At 59.4% G+C, this 14,684-nt stretch overlaps 1 protein-coding gene across 3 annotated transcripts in view; it reads left to right on the top strand.

Annotated features, from left to right (window-relative positions):
- The window catches only part of PCDH1 (protocadherin 1), a 57,972-nt gene extending 49,412 nt beyond the window's left edge, over positions 1–8,560 (top strand). For 2 of the 3 annotated variants that reach the window (XM_053956783.1, XM_053956782.1), the window contains exon 5: positions 5,633–8,560. In XM_053956783.1, coding sequence (XP_053812758.1) covers positions 5,633–6,018 — 386 coding nt within the window. In that variant the 3' untranslated portion in view covers positions 6,019–8,560. Of the gene's footprint in view, positions 1–3,603; positions 3,647–5,632 lie in introns of all 3 variants that reach the window. The other variant, XM_053956784.1, reaches the window with a different exon arrangement.
- Positions 8,561–14,684: the final 6,124 nt, after the last annotated feature.

Below are 14,684 nucleotides of genomic sequence, written 5' to 3'. Positions count from 1 at the left end.
GCCCAAGCAACCACTTCCCTGCCTGGGAAGCACAATCTGGTGGCCTGGAATAACCAGGATGGGCCAAAGCTCAGGAAAACACGGCAGCTACACAAAGCTTTACTTGGTGTGCCCAGGACATCCTGATACCAGAGAGGGCGTGGCCGTCCTCTTCAGCCCTGGGAATGTTGTCACATTCCAGGGCCTCAGAGGCACAAAAGTGCCTTTTGGGTGGAGGAGGGAAATCCCCAGTACCCCTTGTGCACCCCAAGGTGCGAGCCTGCCTCCTCACCACCCCACAAAATTGGGGAAAATCTATGGGCAAAATTGCCACCAAGGAGGGATTTGTCCTTGTCTGGTGGCACATTGGAGTCCCTGAGCCACCAGCATGTGCTGGGAATTAGGCCATGGGGTCGTGTTTTCCCTCAGTCCCAGCTATTTAGGAATTCCACCCTGCCCCGTTCCGGGCTCATGGCACAGAATCCGCTCCTCAGCGGCTCCGCGAGCGAGGGGACAACACTGGAAAAGGCTTCAGTGCCAGGAGCAGACAATGGGTAGAGCAGAATAAAAGATCCTGAACACAGCGTTCCTGCTTGATCCTGCCATTCCCAAGCTGCTGCTGGCACAAGGAAATCTCCGTAGCTTTGTTCCCTGCAGAGGTGGATTTTATTGCAGTCCTGCCAGTCCCCTCTGCGGGTTCGGCAAAGCTCCTTCTGCCCCAGGAAGAGGGGATGGCTCCCACCCACTCCCCTGGGAGCACAGAGCAGCAGGACCTTTCTGCAAGAGGAAAGCACATCCAGGAGGAAAGTTGGTGAGGAAAGGATGGCGATAATTCCTCATGGACACAAGGGGAAGACCACAGAACATGACCTCAAAGTGCCCAAGCCATTGCGTGGCCACTGGAGCATCCTGTGGTCCTGAGAGGAAAACCTGGTGGATCCTCTTGGGTTCAGATTCCATTCTCTGCTTCTGCTTGCCAGAGTAGGGATGAAACGGAGCCGTTGTGCCTCTGGTTTTGTATCTCACGTGGGAGAGAGAATTGAGGCGATTCCCCAGGAAATAGGGCAGCTGGTGCACGGCCAGCCCCAAGGACGTCCCTGCCAAGCCGCGCTCTCGTGCTCTCCATGCCACCGCCGTGTCCCCTGGGCTGCTTCTGTGCTGCTGCTTTTTGTCCCCGCAGAGTGAGCATGGCTGTCCCCCGCACCGCGAGTAGGGCGGAGCATCCTGCTGGGATGTATCCGAGTGTGGATCCGTGTGTGTGTCCATGCGTGTGTATCCATGTGTGTGTCCATGTGTGTGTCCATGTGTGTATCCCTGTGTGTGTATCCATATGTGTGTCCATGTGTGTGTCCATGTGTGTGTCTGTGTGTGGGTATCCCTGCATGTATCCATGTGTGTATCCCTGTGAGTGTGTCCATGTGTGTATCCATGTGTGTGTCCATGCGTGTATCCCTGTGTGTGTATCCATATGTGTGTCCATGTGTGTGTCCATGTGTGTGTCTGTGTGTGGGTATCCCTGCATGTATCCATGTGTGTATCCCTGTGAGTGTGTCCATGTGTGTATCCATGTGTATGTCCATGCGTGTATCCCTGTGTGTGTATCCATGTGTGTGTCCATGTGTGTATCCCTGTGTGTATATCCATGTGTGTGTCCATGTGTGTATCCCTGTCTGTGTTTATCCATGTGTGTGTATCCATGTGTGTATCTCTGTATCTGTGTGTATCCATGTGTGTGTCCATGTGTGTGTATCCATGTGTATCTGTGTGTGTGAATCCATCTGTGTATCCCTGTGTGCATCCATGTCTGTATCCATGTGTGTGTATCCCTGTGTGTATCCCTGTGTGTGTGTGTACCCATGTGTGTGTATCCATGTGTGTGTATCCATGTGTGTGTATCCCTGTGTGTATTCCTGTGAGTGTGTCCCTGTGTGTATCCATGTGTGTGTATTCCTGTGTGTGTATTCCTGTGTGTGTATCCCTGTGTGTATCTGTGTGTGTGTATCCATGTGTGTGTATCCGTGTGTGTATCCCTGTGTGTGTATCCATGTGTGTATCCATGTGTGTGTATCCGTGTGTGTATCCCTGTGTGTATCCATGTGTGTGTATCCCTGTGTGTATCTGTGTGTGTGTATCCATGTGTGTGTATCTGTGTGTGTATCCCTGTGTGTATCCCTGTGTGTATTCCTGTGTGTGTATCCATGTGTGTGTATCCGTGTGTGTATATCTCTGTGTGTATCCCTGTGTGTATCCATGTGTGTATCCCTGTGTGTGTATTCCTGTGTGTGTATCCCTGTGTGTATCCATGTGTGTGTATCCGTGTGTGTATCCCTGTGTGTATCCATGTGTGTGTATCCCTGTGTGTATCCGTGTGTGTATCCCTGTGTGTATCCATGTGTGTGTATCCATGTGTGTATCCCTGTGTGTATCCATGTGTGTGTATCCATGTGTGTATCCCTGTGTGTATCCATGTGTGTATCCGTGTGTGTATCCCTGTGTGTATCCATGTGTGTGTATCCCTGTGTGTATCCGTGTGTGTGTATCCGTGTGTGTATCCCTGTGTGTATCCCTGTGTGTGTATCCGTGTGTGTATCCTTGTGTGTATCCCTGTGTGTATCCATGTGTGTATCCCTGTGTGTATCCGTGTGTGTATCCCTGTGTGTATCCATGTGTGTGTATCCCTGTGTGTATCCATGTGTGTGTATCCCTGTGTGTATCCCTGTGTGTGTATCCCTGTGTGTATCCGTGTGTGTATCCATGTGTGTATCCCTGTGTGTATCCCTGTGTGTATCCCTGTGTGTATCCCTGTGTGTGTATCCATGTGTGTGTATCCGTGTGTGTATCCCTCTGTGTATCCCTGTGTGTATCCATGTGTGTGTATCCCTGTGTGTATCCCTGTGTGTATCCCTGTGTGTGTGTATCCCTGTGTGTGTATCCATGTGTGTGTATTCCTGTGTGTGTATTCCTGTGTGTGTATCCGTGTGTGTATCCATGTGTGTGTATCCTTGTGTGTATCCCTGTGTGTATCCCTGTGTGTATCCGTGTGTGTATCCATGTGTGTGTATCCCTGTGTGTATCCATGTGTGTGTATCCGTGTGTGTATCCGTGTGTCTATCCCTGTGTGTGTATCCATGTGTGTGTATCCCTGTGTGTATCCCTGTGTGTGTGTATCCATGTGTGTGTATCCATGTGTGTGTATTCCTGTGTGTGTATTCCTGTGTGTGTATTCCTGTGTGTGTATCCGTGTGTGTATCCGTGTGTGTATCCGTGTGTCTATCCCTGTGTGTATCCGTGTGTGTATCCATGCGTGTGTCCCTGTGTGTGTGCACAGCCCCAACCCCTCTATGTCCCCAAGTTTCTGGTGTCACACCCAGGTGCCCTCCAGCCACCCCGCGCGAGTCCCGCCAGGGCCCCTGGGCTCCAGGGAGGATCAGGGTAAAGCTGGAGCCAGGAGTGAGGGAGGAGCAGCAGTGGCCGAGCGGCCTCCAGGAGGCTGGAGCAGGGCCAGGAGAGGCCAAGGAGGCAGCGGGGACCAGGGGGACAGGGGGTGGCAGAGGCTGACGGGGGTGTGGAGGCCGGGGCTGTGCACTGATGTGACGCTGTCGTCCTTTTTCTGCCCCTCATCAGAGTCCCCTGAGCGGAGCAGGCTGTGAAGGGGGGCTGCCATCAGGTATGTCCGTGTGGCTCCCGCCAGGATGTCCCAGCTGCCAGGGGGAGCCCCCGTGGGTGCCAGGGATGGAATGTGGGCACAGGCCCCAGGGGGAAAACTGGGCTGCCTCAGCCCCCCCACTGAGGGTTTGGGGAGCGTCACTGGGGGCTGCTTTAGGGCAAGATGTGCTCACACAATGGTTGGCTCCTGACTTCACCCCTTCATCCATGCCGGTGTCGAGCATTCCCAGCATTGTCTGGAGCCTTCTCCTGCGTCCTGTGTGTGAAAGCTGTGCCAGGGTGACTCGGGTGTGTGGCAGTCCCAAACTGGTGGCAGGAGGGAGCGTTGGCCAGGGCAGAAACCCCATCATGGTGCTCTAGTTTGCTTCTTCCCAGGGCTCAGGGAGCATCTGTGGGTCTGCCCTGCTTTTGGGATGGGGGAATTTTGTGGACCAGTGTGTGTCCCACGGGAAGGGGGTGCCCCACAGGTCCCCAGAGCTCCTTAGCATCTCCCTCCATCACTCTGTCAGTGGAGAGAATTCCACGGTGGTGGAGACACGGAGAGGATTTTTGGGAACCACAGGGACATGTGGAAGTCTGAGCAGCCTCAAGGTCATGAGCAGCCCCTGCTTCCACCCCAGCATCAGCACCAGGCTGGATCTGCTTGTGGCAGCAGGCGGTGACGTGTCCCGGAGCACTCTGTGGGTCCCAAATTGGGGCAGAAATCAAGGACTGGCTCGTGACTGGGATGGCTCTGAGGGACACTCAGCTCTGCATGGAAGTGCCAAATTCTGGCCTCAGAAGCCTCATGACGGGTGCTGCCAGTGCCAAGAACACCTGGCCAAGGCTCAGGGACACCTGGGGCAGGGGTGGCTGGTGTGTGAGGACACCAGTGCGTGGATTGGTCTAACTGGTGCTCAGTGTCCCGGCTGTGCCAGGAGCAGGGAGCTGTGGTGCCCTCGGGTGCTGGGCTCCCTCAGGGGCAGGGGTTTGGTGCACAGGGCACCCCTGGCATCTCCACAGGGCACCCCACGGCATCTCCAGCCTCTCTCGGGGTGGGCATGGCTTTACCTCTGTGTGCTCGGAGATTTCAGGCTCCACATGAGACCAGGACTTCTGGCTGGGCTTGTGGCTCCTGCTGAGGGAGCCAGGGGAGGCTGGAATGTGGCCTGGAATGCCCAGTGGGAGCAGGGCAGGGATGCCCGAGGCTGCTGCCCAGGACACACGGCTGTGCCTTGGGGCTGAGTCCAGGGCAGTTCTGTCTCTGCACAGTGATGCCATCGGTGGTGCCCAAGGCCATTCCTGGATCTTAGCAGGTTCCAAGTGGTGCCTAAATTTCTGGGATCAAGCCTGGTGTGGCAGCGTGTGTCCTGCTGTGCAAATCCAAGCTGTGGACCCTCCCTGTGCAATCCTGGTCTCCAAAGGGGCTTGGGCAGCTCTGCCCTGTGCTCTGCCTCCTGTTTCTCTGTGCCTTTGGGTTTCCCTCCCTGCTCTGCTTTGCTCCCATTTTTTTGTCCATGGGTCCGGCTCCTGGGGTGTCTGTGTGTCCGGCTCCTGGGATGTCCGTGTGTCCACCTCTTGGGGTGTCTGTGTGTCCAGCTCCTGGGATGTCCATGGGTTTGGCTCCTGGGGTGTCTGTGAGTCTGGCTGTCCCTCGCAGCATGGGTAGGACAGAGATGTCCAGTCCCTGCTCCTCATCCCTGCATCCCGAGGCAGAGTTCCCGAGGCGAGGTACCCAAGGTGGGGTTCCTGAGGTGTTGTACCCAAGGCAGGGTTCCCGAGGCAGCGTTTCCAAGGCAGCGTTCCCAAGGCAGGGTTCCCAAGGAAGGGTTCCCAAGGCAGGGTTCCCAAGGAAGGGTTCCCAAGGCAGGGTTCCCAAGCCGGGGTTCCCAAGGAAGGGTTCCCAAGGCAGGGTTCCCGAGCCGGGGTACCTGAGGCAGGGTTCCTGAGGCAGGGTTCCCGAGCTGGGGTTCCCGGGGGTAACGCCGCTGTCCCTTGTTCCCCACAGATCTCCGGCCTCTGCCCGATGTAGCCATGACTGGGACCTGCACCCGGGAGTGCACAGAGTTCGGCCACTCCGACACCTGCTGGATGCCTGGCCAGTCCTCTCCCAGCCGCAGGCCCAAGAACGCCCTCAAACTCTCCACTTTTGTGCCTTACCAAGACAGAGGGAGTCAAGAGCAAGTCGGGAACGGCAGCCCCAGACTGTCGGAAGAGCGCAGCACCAAAATGGCCAACCTCCGCCTGCTCCCCACGTACAGTGCCTTCTCCAATAGTAGCCATGAGCCCTGCAAGGACTCTCCCATGGAGGAAATTCCTCTCACCCAGACCTCGGACTTCCAGCCAGCCACCACCCCCTCGGCCCAGACCACCAAGAGGGAGATCTACCTGTGAGGCTGGGCGTGAGGGGCAGGGAGCAGAGGCCAGAGGAACATTTTCCACTTCGATGCTTTATGGCTCCTGCCGCTTCTCCAGGCAGGGGGCTCTGCGGGGAGCAGGGCAGGGCGAGGCAGGGATGAGAGGAGCGCCTTTTTAACCCCGTGTTGCCCGGGGCTGGGGGTGGGTGGGGAGGGTGAAAAGCATCCCAACCCCGATTGCCGAGCATCCCGAACTGCTGCCGGGGAGGGCTGGGCAGGCTCCTGGTGCGGAGGGCACGGAGAAGGGAGAGAAGGGCTTACGTACCAAAGGTCCACGCAGAGCTGGTGGAGTTCCTGGGGCATAGGACGAGGAGTGTCCCCGAGCACGGGGAGCCAGCTGCCTGTCTCTTTGCTGTAGACTCCTGTAAATACGAATCTTATAGGAATGACATTCAAGTCCTGCCTGATCGCAACTTTTTATTGTCCTTGAAACAAAAAAAAAAAGACATTTAAAGAGAAAACAAAACAAAACAAAACAAAAAGCAGACAAAAAAAAAAGAGGAAAAACAAAAAAAAAAAAAAAAAAGAAAAAAAGAAAAAAAACCCACAGGGAGCAAGTTCCAGCTTTGAATGGTTTCCTGCGTGGAAGAGCCCCTGGGAGCGCAGCGTCCAGCCCGCACTCGTGTTCTATATTGTAAATAGAGATGTGATCAGTCCCTGAAACAGCAGCTGGGGAGCTGGAGGAGAGGGGCAGCATCCTGGCTGGACTGCAGGGACTTTGCTGTTTTTCAGCCTGGATCTCTTTCTGAACGTTGTCACTGTGCCCACAAGCTGCAGGGTCCCTAGGGACTGCCCGGTGCCATAGGTGGGGGCTGCTTTGGGGTGGGGGGGGTCCCCGGTGGTGGCCCTGTGCCTGGCGGGTGGAGGAGGGGTGGGGAAGCCCCCAGTCAAGGGACCGGCTGGGTCCGGGGAGGGGATGTCCCCAGGAAGGGACCGGCTGGGTCCGGAGAAGCCCTCAGTCCGCCTCTGCTGGCAGGGAGGTCGCCAGCGGCTCTGGCTCTCAGCCCATCGCCTCGGGCCTCCTCCGGGGCAGGGGATGCCCACGAGGCCAGGCTGTGCCGTGCCCTCGACCTCCGTCCCATCCGCCTGTAAAGCCACCATTGCCTTTGTGAGGAGGAGCTTTGTCTCAGGGTCACACCGGGGGCCGCCGAGCCCCTGCCCGCTGGACTCCGCTGCCCTTAGGCCACAGGGCCACTCTCACGGGGTCCAGCTTTCTCTTCCATTGTCAAAGGTCCACCGGTCTCCCCGGCAGGTCCCTGCTGCCCCGGTGTCCTCAGCTCCCGTGCAGGGTCCCCACCTGGGGCGGGGGGAGAGGAGCCCCTGCCCCTCACAGGGCTGCCCAGAGGGGGACCCCTGGCTCTGTCGCTGCTCCATTGGCAGCTGGGGCACAGTCCTGGTTTTGGGGTGCACCCCTGGCCGGAGGGGTCCGGGCGACTCGCGCCTCATTCCCGGGTAGCCCTTCCCCGTCCTCGCCCGCCGGGCCACGGGAGGGGCCGTGCTGCACCCTTGTGCTTCCCGTCTCCAGCTCTGGCACCTTCCTGAGGGAGCGAGGCCGGCAGGGCGGGTCTCCTGTGGCGCCGCATCCTCGGAGCGCACGGTCCGTGCCCGCGGGGCTGGCGCGGGGCTCTGCCGGGCTCCGGGGGCACAGGGACCCCGCAGGGCTGGGGCAGGGCCTGCCCTGCCGTAGCTGTAGTGCCTCTCGGGACCCCCTGCCCAGCCTCTCCCCCCCAGCACCCCGCTCCGAGCAGCTCCTCTCCCCCTGATGGGGCGGTGGCAGACGCAGCCACCTCCCCGCGCGGCTCCCCGAGGGGACACGGTGCCAGCCGAGCCCGGGGGACAGAGGAAGGGCGGCAGAAGGTGCCTGCTCGCACCCGCTGCCTCGCGTCCCTCGTGCCGCAGCCCTGCCTTCCCCGGGTGGCACCGCTGCCACCCCGCACCGCCCGCGGCCCCGGCAGCCGGCGGTGCCAGCCGGAGGAGGCAGGACCCTCCTCCCGGCCTCCCGCTGCTGCTCCCGCCCGGCCGGGTGTCCCTGGAGCGGGCGGGATGCTCCCGGTGGAGGTCCAGCCGCCCGCCCGGCCGGGATTCCTGCTCTGCCCTGCGGGGCCGCGTTCCCCGGGTCTGGCTGCCGGAGCAGGTGCCGCTCCTGACCTTGTTTTTATTGTAGCTCTGTAGTTTCAGGGCCAAACTGGGCAGAATGTGCAATTTGGCCGCGCTGGCCACGATCTTTGACTCCACTGCCAACTCGGCTGCTCGCGCCTCCCCTGGGCCCAGGCAGTGGCAGTGTCCAGTGCCCCTCTCGGGGACCCCCGGACAGCCACATTCGAGGGGGGCTTGTCCAAGACCACCTCATCCCGGCGGGGGGGCTCCCTACCTTGTGCTGGGGTCTCCAGAGGGATCCCGAGGCTGGAATTCCTGTGGCTGGAATTGCTGTGCTGTCCCCTGGAGCACTGGCGAGGTCCTCAGTGCGAGCACGGTGCAGAGGGAGGGGGGAGTGCAGGGGGGTCCCCATGGGATGGGGTGGGGATGGCTCTGGGGGTGGCTGAGCCCTGTGGGGGTGCACAGAGGGCTGGTGCGGGTTTGAAGGGGACCACGGTGGGGCCAGGGTTGGGTGTCTGGGGGTGCAGAGGGGTTGGGGCTCTCGGGGCACTGGGTGGGTGTGTGGGGAAAGCCAGAGGGGGCAATGGGACCGGGGCCTCAGTGGGGTGCCAGGGGTGCAGGGGGATGGGTCCCTGGGGAGGAGAGGGCACTGGACATCAGTCCTGGGAGAGGGCTTTGAGGGGATTTGTCCCGGGGGGAAGCTGCCAGTGTGGCTGGGGATCAGTCCTGGGGGAGGGCGAGGAAGAGGTGCTGTGGGAAGAAGCTCATTTGCACAATTATAAGCCAGAAGGATAAAGCCTCTGTGCGCGTGGGGGGAGGACAGCTCCCCACGGGCCCCAGTCCAGACAAGCACAGGGAGGAGGAGGGTTCACTGTATCTCACACTGCACTAGGACAAGCCAGGGGGAAAACCAAAGGTGGGAGCCAGGGAGCAGGCGGGCTGCGTGGGAAGGATCTAAGCGACCCCTTTGTAGCTCTTCAGTGTTGGTTCTATTTATACGAGATTTCATTTCCTTGCTTGTGATGCCTTGTTTTTTGTACAGTTTTATGTACATGCAGGTGTAGCTTTTCTAAAGGAGAAATCCTATGGCAGAGTAAAGTCCCCCCACTATTTTTCAGATGGTGCCCTATGTCTAAGGCGACGCCTCTTGCTAAGGTTGTACTGCTCAATGTGTGATGCATTTCCCTGTGCGGGGAAGCCTTTGGGCCTTGGGCTTGGTTTTCCCCGGGCGCTGTGAGCACAATTGATTCCCTTGTAACTCTTTCTGTTCGGAGCCGTGAGCATGACACCGTCGTGATGCCCCTTTCCGTTCTCCCCTGTTCCGTTCGTTTGCTGAGCTGTCGAGATGACCAACTCCATTGTAATTAGCCCTTCCTAAAGCTTTACAATAAAAGTGTGAAAACCCGGCTGCTTCTGGGCCTGGCTGCTCCTTCCCACACGTCCCCCTGAGCATCCTCAGGGCAAGAAAGGGCTGGGAAGGCTTTGGGACCTACCCGCCTCCCTGCCCTGCTCTTGGCTCCCTGTTTGCCAGCTCGAGGATGTTCCTGCACAAGGACAAGGAGGATAAGCCCCCAGAGCACTTTCCCACAGACCAGACTCCTGCAAGGCCAGGTTGGATGGGGTTTGGATCATCCTGCTCCAGTGGAAGGTGTCCCATGGCAGGGGGTTGGAGCTGGAGGAGCTTTCAGGCCCCTTCCAACCCAAGCCATTCTATGATTGTGTGATTGATTCTATGATCGAAACCCAAATATTTCAATGAAAAAACACCTCCAGCCCCAAGGCTGCCTGCACCTGCCACCAGCCAAGGTGGGAATCAGGGAAAATCCCATCAAAGCTCTCCAGTCCCCTTCCCAACTCCACCACCGCTCCTTGGAGACTTGCTCCATTTCCCACCATTTCACCAGCTCCTTTCCCAGGCATGGCTGGGGGGTTTTGGGTATTTCAGACCCTTTGGAAACATCTGGGCCACTCCAAACCAGGGACATTTGTGGCTCTTCCCACCCCAGCTGCAGGGAGCTCCTCCAGCCGTGGCTGTGGCATTTCCCTGCCTGCCTTTGCACAGGATCCCAACGATCCCAGGAGGTTTCCTGGCTCGGGGTAGGGTTGCTCCCCTCTCCAGTGGGTTCCATACAGATGTGGCACATCTGGGCTGTGCTGGGCTCACACACAGCCTTGCACCTCTCCCTGCTCAGCTCTGAGCTTGCTGTGGTTGGACCACCAGGCAAAGGCTCCTTCCCAGCTTGGAAGACTCCAGGAAGGAGGAGTTCCCACGTGAAGATGAAGCTTGGCCTCCCCTCCCCTTGGCAGAGACTCCTTTTGAGCCATCCCCTCCCCAGGGCTCTGCAGGGCCGTGAGAGGGGATCTGATGCCCCCATTCCTGAGGGATTGCCCCTCGTGGTGAGGCCTGGGGGGGTCCCAGCTGCCCCTCGGGGCAGGCCCAGGCCAGCTGGGAGCAGGGATGTGTCCCCAGGGATCCTGGGCAGCCCTGTGCCCTTTGCTGCCATCCCAAGGAAAGAGGATCCGAATGCTGAGGGTGGTTCCAGGCTGGCACAGCTGGCGCAGAGGGCAGAGCTGCCCTCAGGACAGGTGACCAAAGGCAGAGACAGTCCCAAGCCCTCCCTGTTCCATGCCCTGCAGTTGCTCCTCACACTCCCTCCTCCTCAGCCATCCCAGGATATCCAGACCACTCCCTGACGCCATCTGTGCCTCCTTCCCCTCTCTGCTGGCCCTTTCCCACCTGTCCCACCCACTCCCTGCCCTCCTCGTTCCCTCCTTGCCTCTCCTCCCCGTTCCTGTGCTCTCCCCTCACCCCACATCGGCACACGAAGCCTTCCACTCCTCCGGCACAGCCCTGAGCTCGCATCCAGCCGGGCTGGAACCCTCTGGTTTCCATGGCAGCACACATCAATTACCGGCTGGGAAGGGGCCTGCGGATGCTGCGGGTGCTGCAGCTGCCCAGCACGGCCAGGGGCTTGGGCACAGGGATCCCAGCAGCACCCTCAGGGGGGTGGGAACAGGAATGGGCACAGGGATCCCAGCAGCACCCTCAGGGGGGTGGGAACAGGAATGGGCACAGGGATCCCATCGGCAGCACCCTCAGGATGGGTTTGGTGCCCATGGAGGCCTGCAGGGGGTGGGAACAGGAATCTTCCCCCCCAGGATTGTCCCACCTGCCTGGCTCCATGGATGGGCTGATGTGGCCCTGGCTCAGTCCGTGGGGATCCATTCCTGGCTGGAGGTGGAGGAGATGGGAGCTCCTGGCCATCCCTGAGGGGTGAGGGGTGGCTGCTGGGGACAGCGTGTGACAGGGCTGGGCTGGGCTCGTGCCAAGCTCTGTTGTGACCTGGCTTTTCCAGGTACATCTGGTTTAATTGGGTCCTGGCTTACAGCGGGAGCTGGGAGTGCGCCAGGCCAGGAACATCCATTTTGATGGGAAATTGAATTCCTTTGCCTCCCGAGGGCCTGACCCTGCAGCCCCAGCTGTCCAACAGCCTGCACAGACCTGGCAGGGTCATTTCCAGGGCTTGCATGGTGATGGGGATGAGGTTTGGGATCTCCTGCTGGCTCCAGCAGTGCAGTGGCACCATTTCCTCCTGAGGGTTTTCCCAGCAGGACTTTGCTCAGCCCTAAGCACTGGGAGGTTTAAAGCTGGATTTTCAGTAGCCGTGGGATCACAGAAGCACCAAAGGGTTTGGGTTGGAAGGGACCATGGAGATCACCCAGTGCCACCCCTGCCATGGCAGGGACACCTCCCACTGTCCCAGGCTGCTCCAAGCCCTGTCCAACCTGGCCTTAGGCACTGCCAAGGATCCAGGGGCAGCCACAGCTGCTCTGGGCATCTTATTCCATATCTCACCTGGTCAGGGGAGGGGAAGGAGCTCTGATCCCTGCTAAATCCACACCCTTGGGTGCTCCTTGTGGCCATGAGTCCCCCCAGCTATGCTTTGGCTGTACGTAGGAAACTGATTCCTTTTATCTGCTTTAATTGGGAGCCTTCTGCTTTCCTGCTCTGGCATTTTCCTTCCCACTTGGAGAGAAGGGGAAAGGGGGACGGGGCTGTTCATGGCACCTGTGATGGACAGGAACCTGCAGCACATCCCCAGGCAGCATCTCCTCCCCACACAGTGACCCCAGGCATGGAATCAGGGAATGGGCTGGGTTGGGTTGGAAGGGAATTTAAAGCTCATCCAGTGCCACCCCTGCCATGGCAGGGACACCTCCCACTGTCCCAGGCTGCTCCCAGCCCTGTCCAACCTGGCCTTGGGCACTGCCAGGGATCCAGGGGCAGCCCCAGCTGCTCTGGGAAGCCTCAGGGCCTCACCCCCATCCCATCTGTGCTTCCCCAAGTTCCTCGCTCCCAGAGCAGTGGGCATTTCTGGCAGCTGGAAACAGGGAGCCAGGTGGGAACCTCAGACCAGCCTGAGCTCTCCTCTCTGCATCCTTCAAGAATTTGCAAGCTGCTGAGGTGGTTCCTGGGCCAAGCAACTCCGGAGTGAGCCAGCAGAGCCCTGCCCAGAGCTGGCTGAGCAGTGAGGGCCCAGCAGGGTGGATTTTTCCTTGGATGAGCAATGGGACAGCTCTTTCTGCTGTGATGATGGCCACAAATCCCTCCTGGCACGGCAGCAGGGCTCTGGATCACCGCTGAGCCAGCGCAGTGCTCAGGGTAGAGGTTCCAAAAGAACGGAAGAGCTGACACCACTTTTTTTTTTTTTTTTTAATCACAAAATGTGTTTTATTCCACGATTCCCACTGGCGGCCGTGAAACCTCCAGAGCAGGACCATGGAGAGGGCAGGGAGGGGCTGCAGCGGCCGAATCGGGGCTGGGAGCAGATCCCGGAGTGCCGGAGGAGCGGGACCGCGGCTCGGGGGAGCCGCTCCCTCCTTCCCCCGCCGGCTCCGGGCGGTGCCCGGCCCCGCACAGCCCTGCCAGGCACTCCGCTAATAGGATGAGCGAGAAACAAGCCCGCGGTGGCCCTGGAGCCTGGCCCTGCATATGTTGTGGTGGCCTCTGGGGGAGATTGGATATTGTGCTCCAGGAGAAGCCCCTGTAATCGCCCGCAGGATGATTGGGATTTGCAGCAGCTCAGAGGAGGCAGGGGGGCCCAGCCCCAGGCAGTTTGCTCGGTGTGTCTGCTTGTCTGGCACTCTGATGAAGGGGATTAGGAGATTTAGAGCCAGCCCAGCCCCCTCCCTGGGGGGCTCTGGAGCTGGAGCCCCAGCAGAACGCTCGGCTCCGTTTATTGCCACGGCAGATTGATGGGGACAAGGCTGGGGTGCTGCTGCCAGCAGCTGATCACGGGCAGGGGCTCTGCTCCTCGGCCAGCGGGGAACTGTCCTCTTCCAGCACAGGGAGAGTCTCCAGGGCCAGCTGATCATCCCCCCCAGACACACACTGCTGTCCCTGTCCCCTCACCACCAGAGCTCTCATCCCACCCTGTCCATCCCTCACCCCCAGAGCTCTCACCCCACATTGTTCCTGTCCCCATCCCTCACCCCCAGAGCTCTCATCCCACCCTGTCCATCCCTCACCCCCAGAGCTCTCACCCCACATTGTTCCTGTCCTCATCCCTCACCCCCAGAGCTCTCACCCCACCCTGTCCCCATCCCTGCCCTGTTCCCAGCCCCTGCCAGTGCCAGGACCCCCCTTTACCCCAGTATGAACGCCCAGGCTGGCCTGGCACCATGATTTAATCCCACGAGGAGGCACAGCTGCCTGGACCGGGCTCTCCTGCCCATCCACCCGCGCTGAGCCTGGCCCAGAGCACGGCCCAGGCGCTCCCTGGAGCAGGCAGGGCTCAGGGGGCTTAGTGAGAGCAGCCCTAATGGGATTAGTGGGAATGGGAGCCACGCTCTGCTCCAAGGAGAGGGAACTGTGCCTGCCCCCCCTCCCCGGCTCCCTCCCCGCCTGTCCATCAGCCCAGCAGGTGCCAATCACATCCCAGCACCCACATTCCCGGGGAAAGGCAGCTTTGGAAAACTCGGAATGACCTCCCTGAGCCCATCTCACCACTCTGATCTCATATGGACACAGCTGAGGCCCACTCTACTCCTAAAATAACCCCAAATTGCAAGGTTTGACTCCAGAGAAAGAAGATTCTTTCCCAAAACCTTTAAAAAGGAGGTTTTAAAAGAGGCTGGACATCCAGCCCCAGCTCAGTTCCCTCTTTGCAGCAGCCTTGTCACAGCTCCAGCACTGCAGGGACAGAGCCGTGAGGCTCACTTTGGCTTTCTGGGGAGCACAGGAAGGATCCCACAGGAAAACCATCAGGCCTTTAATTAAGTGATTAATTAGTGTTGCAATGACATGGGGGAATCCCCCATAACCCACTGTGGTGTTACCCTGCAAGCACAGGGCAGAGGTTTCTGTTCCTCTGGCACTGCCACATGTGGGATATTGGGAATTAGGAATTGTTCCTGGCAGGGTGGGCAGGCCCTGGCACAGGGTGCCCAGAGCAGCTGTGGCTGCCCCTGGATCCCTGGCAGTGCCCAAGGCCAGGCTGGACAAGGGTTGGAGCAGCCTGGGGCAGTGGGAGGTGTCCCTGCCCT

The sequence above is a fragment of the Vidua chalybeata genome, chromosome 15, assembly GCF_026979565.1.
Source record: "Vidua chalybeata isolate OUT-0048 chromosome 15, bVidCha1 merged haplotype, whole genome shotgun sequence".
Lineage (NCBI taxonomy): Eukaryota > Metazoa > Chordata > Aves > Passeriformes > Viduidae > Vidua > Vidua chalybeata.
This window is presented reverse-complemented; position numbering and strand designations above follow the sequence as displayed.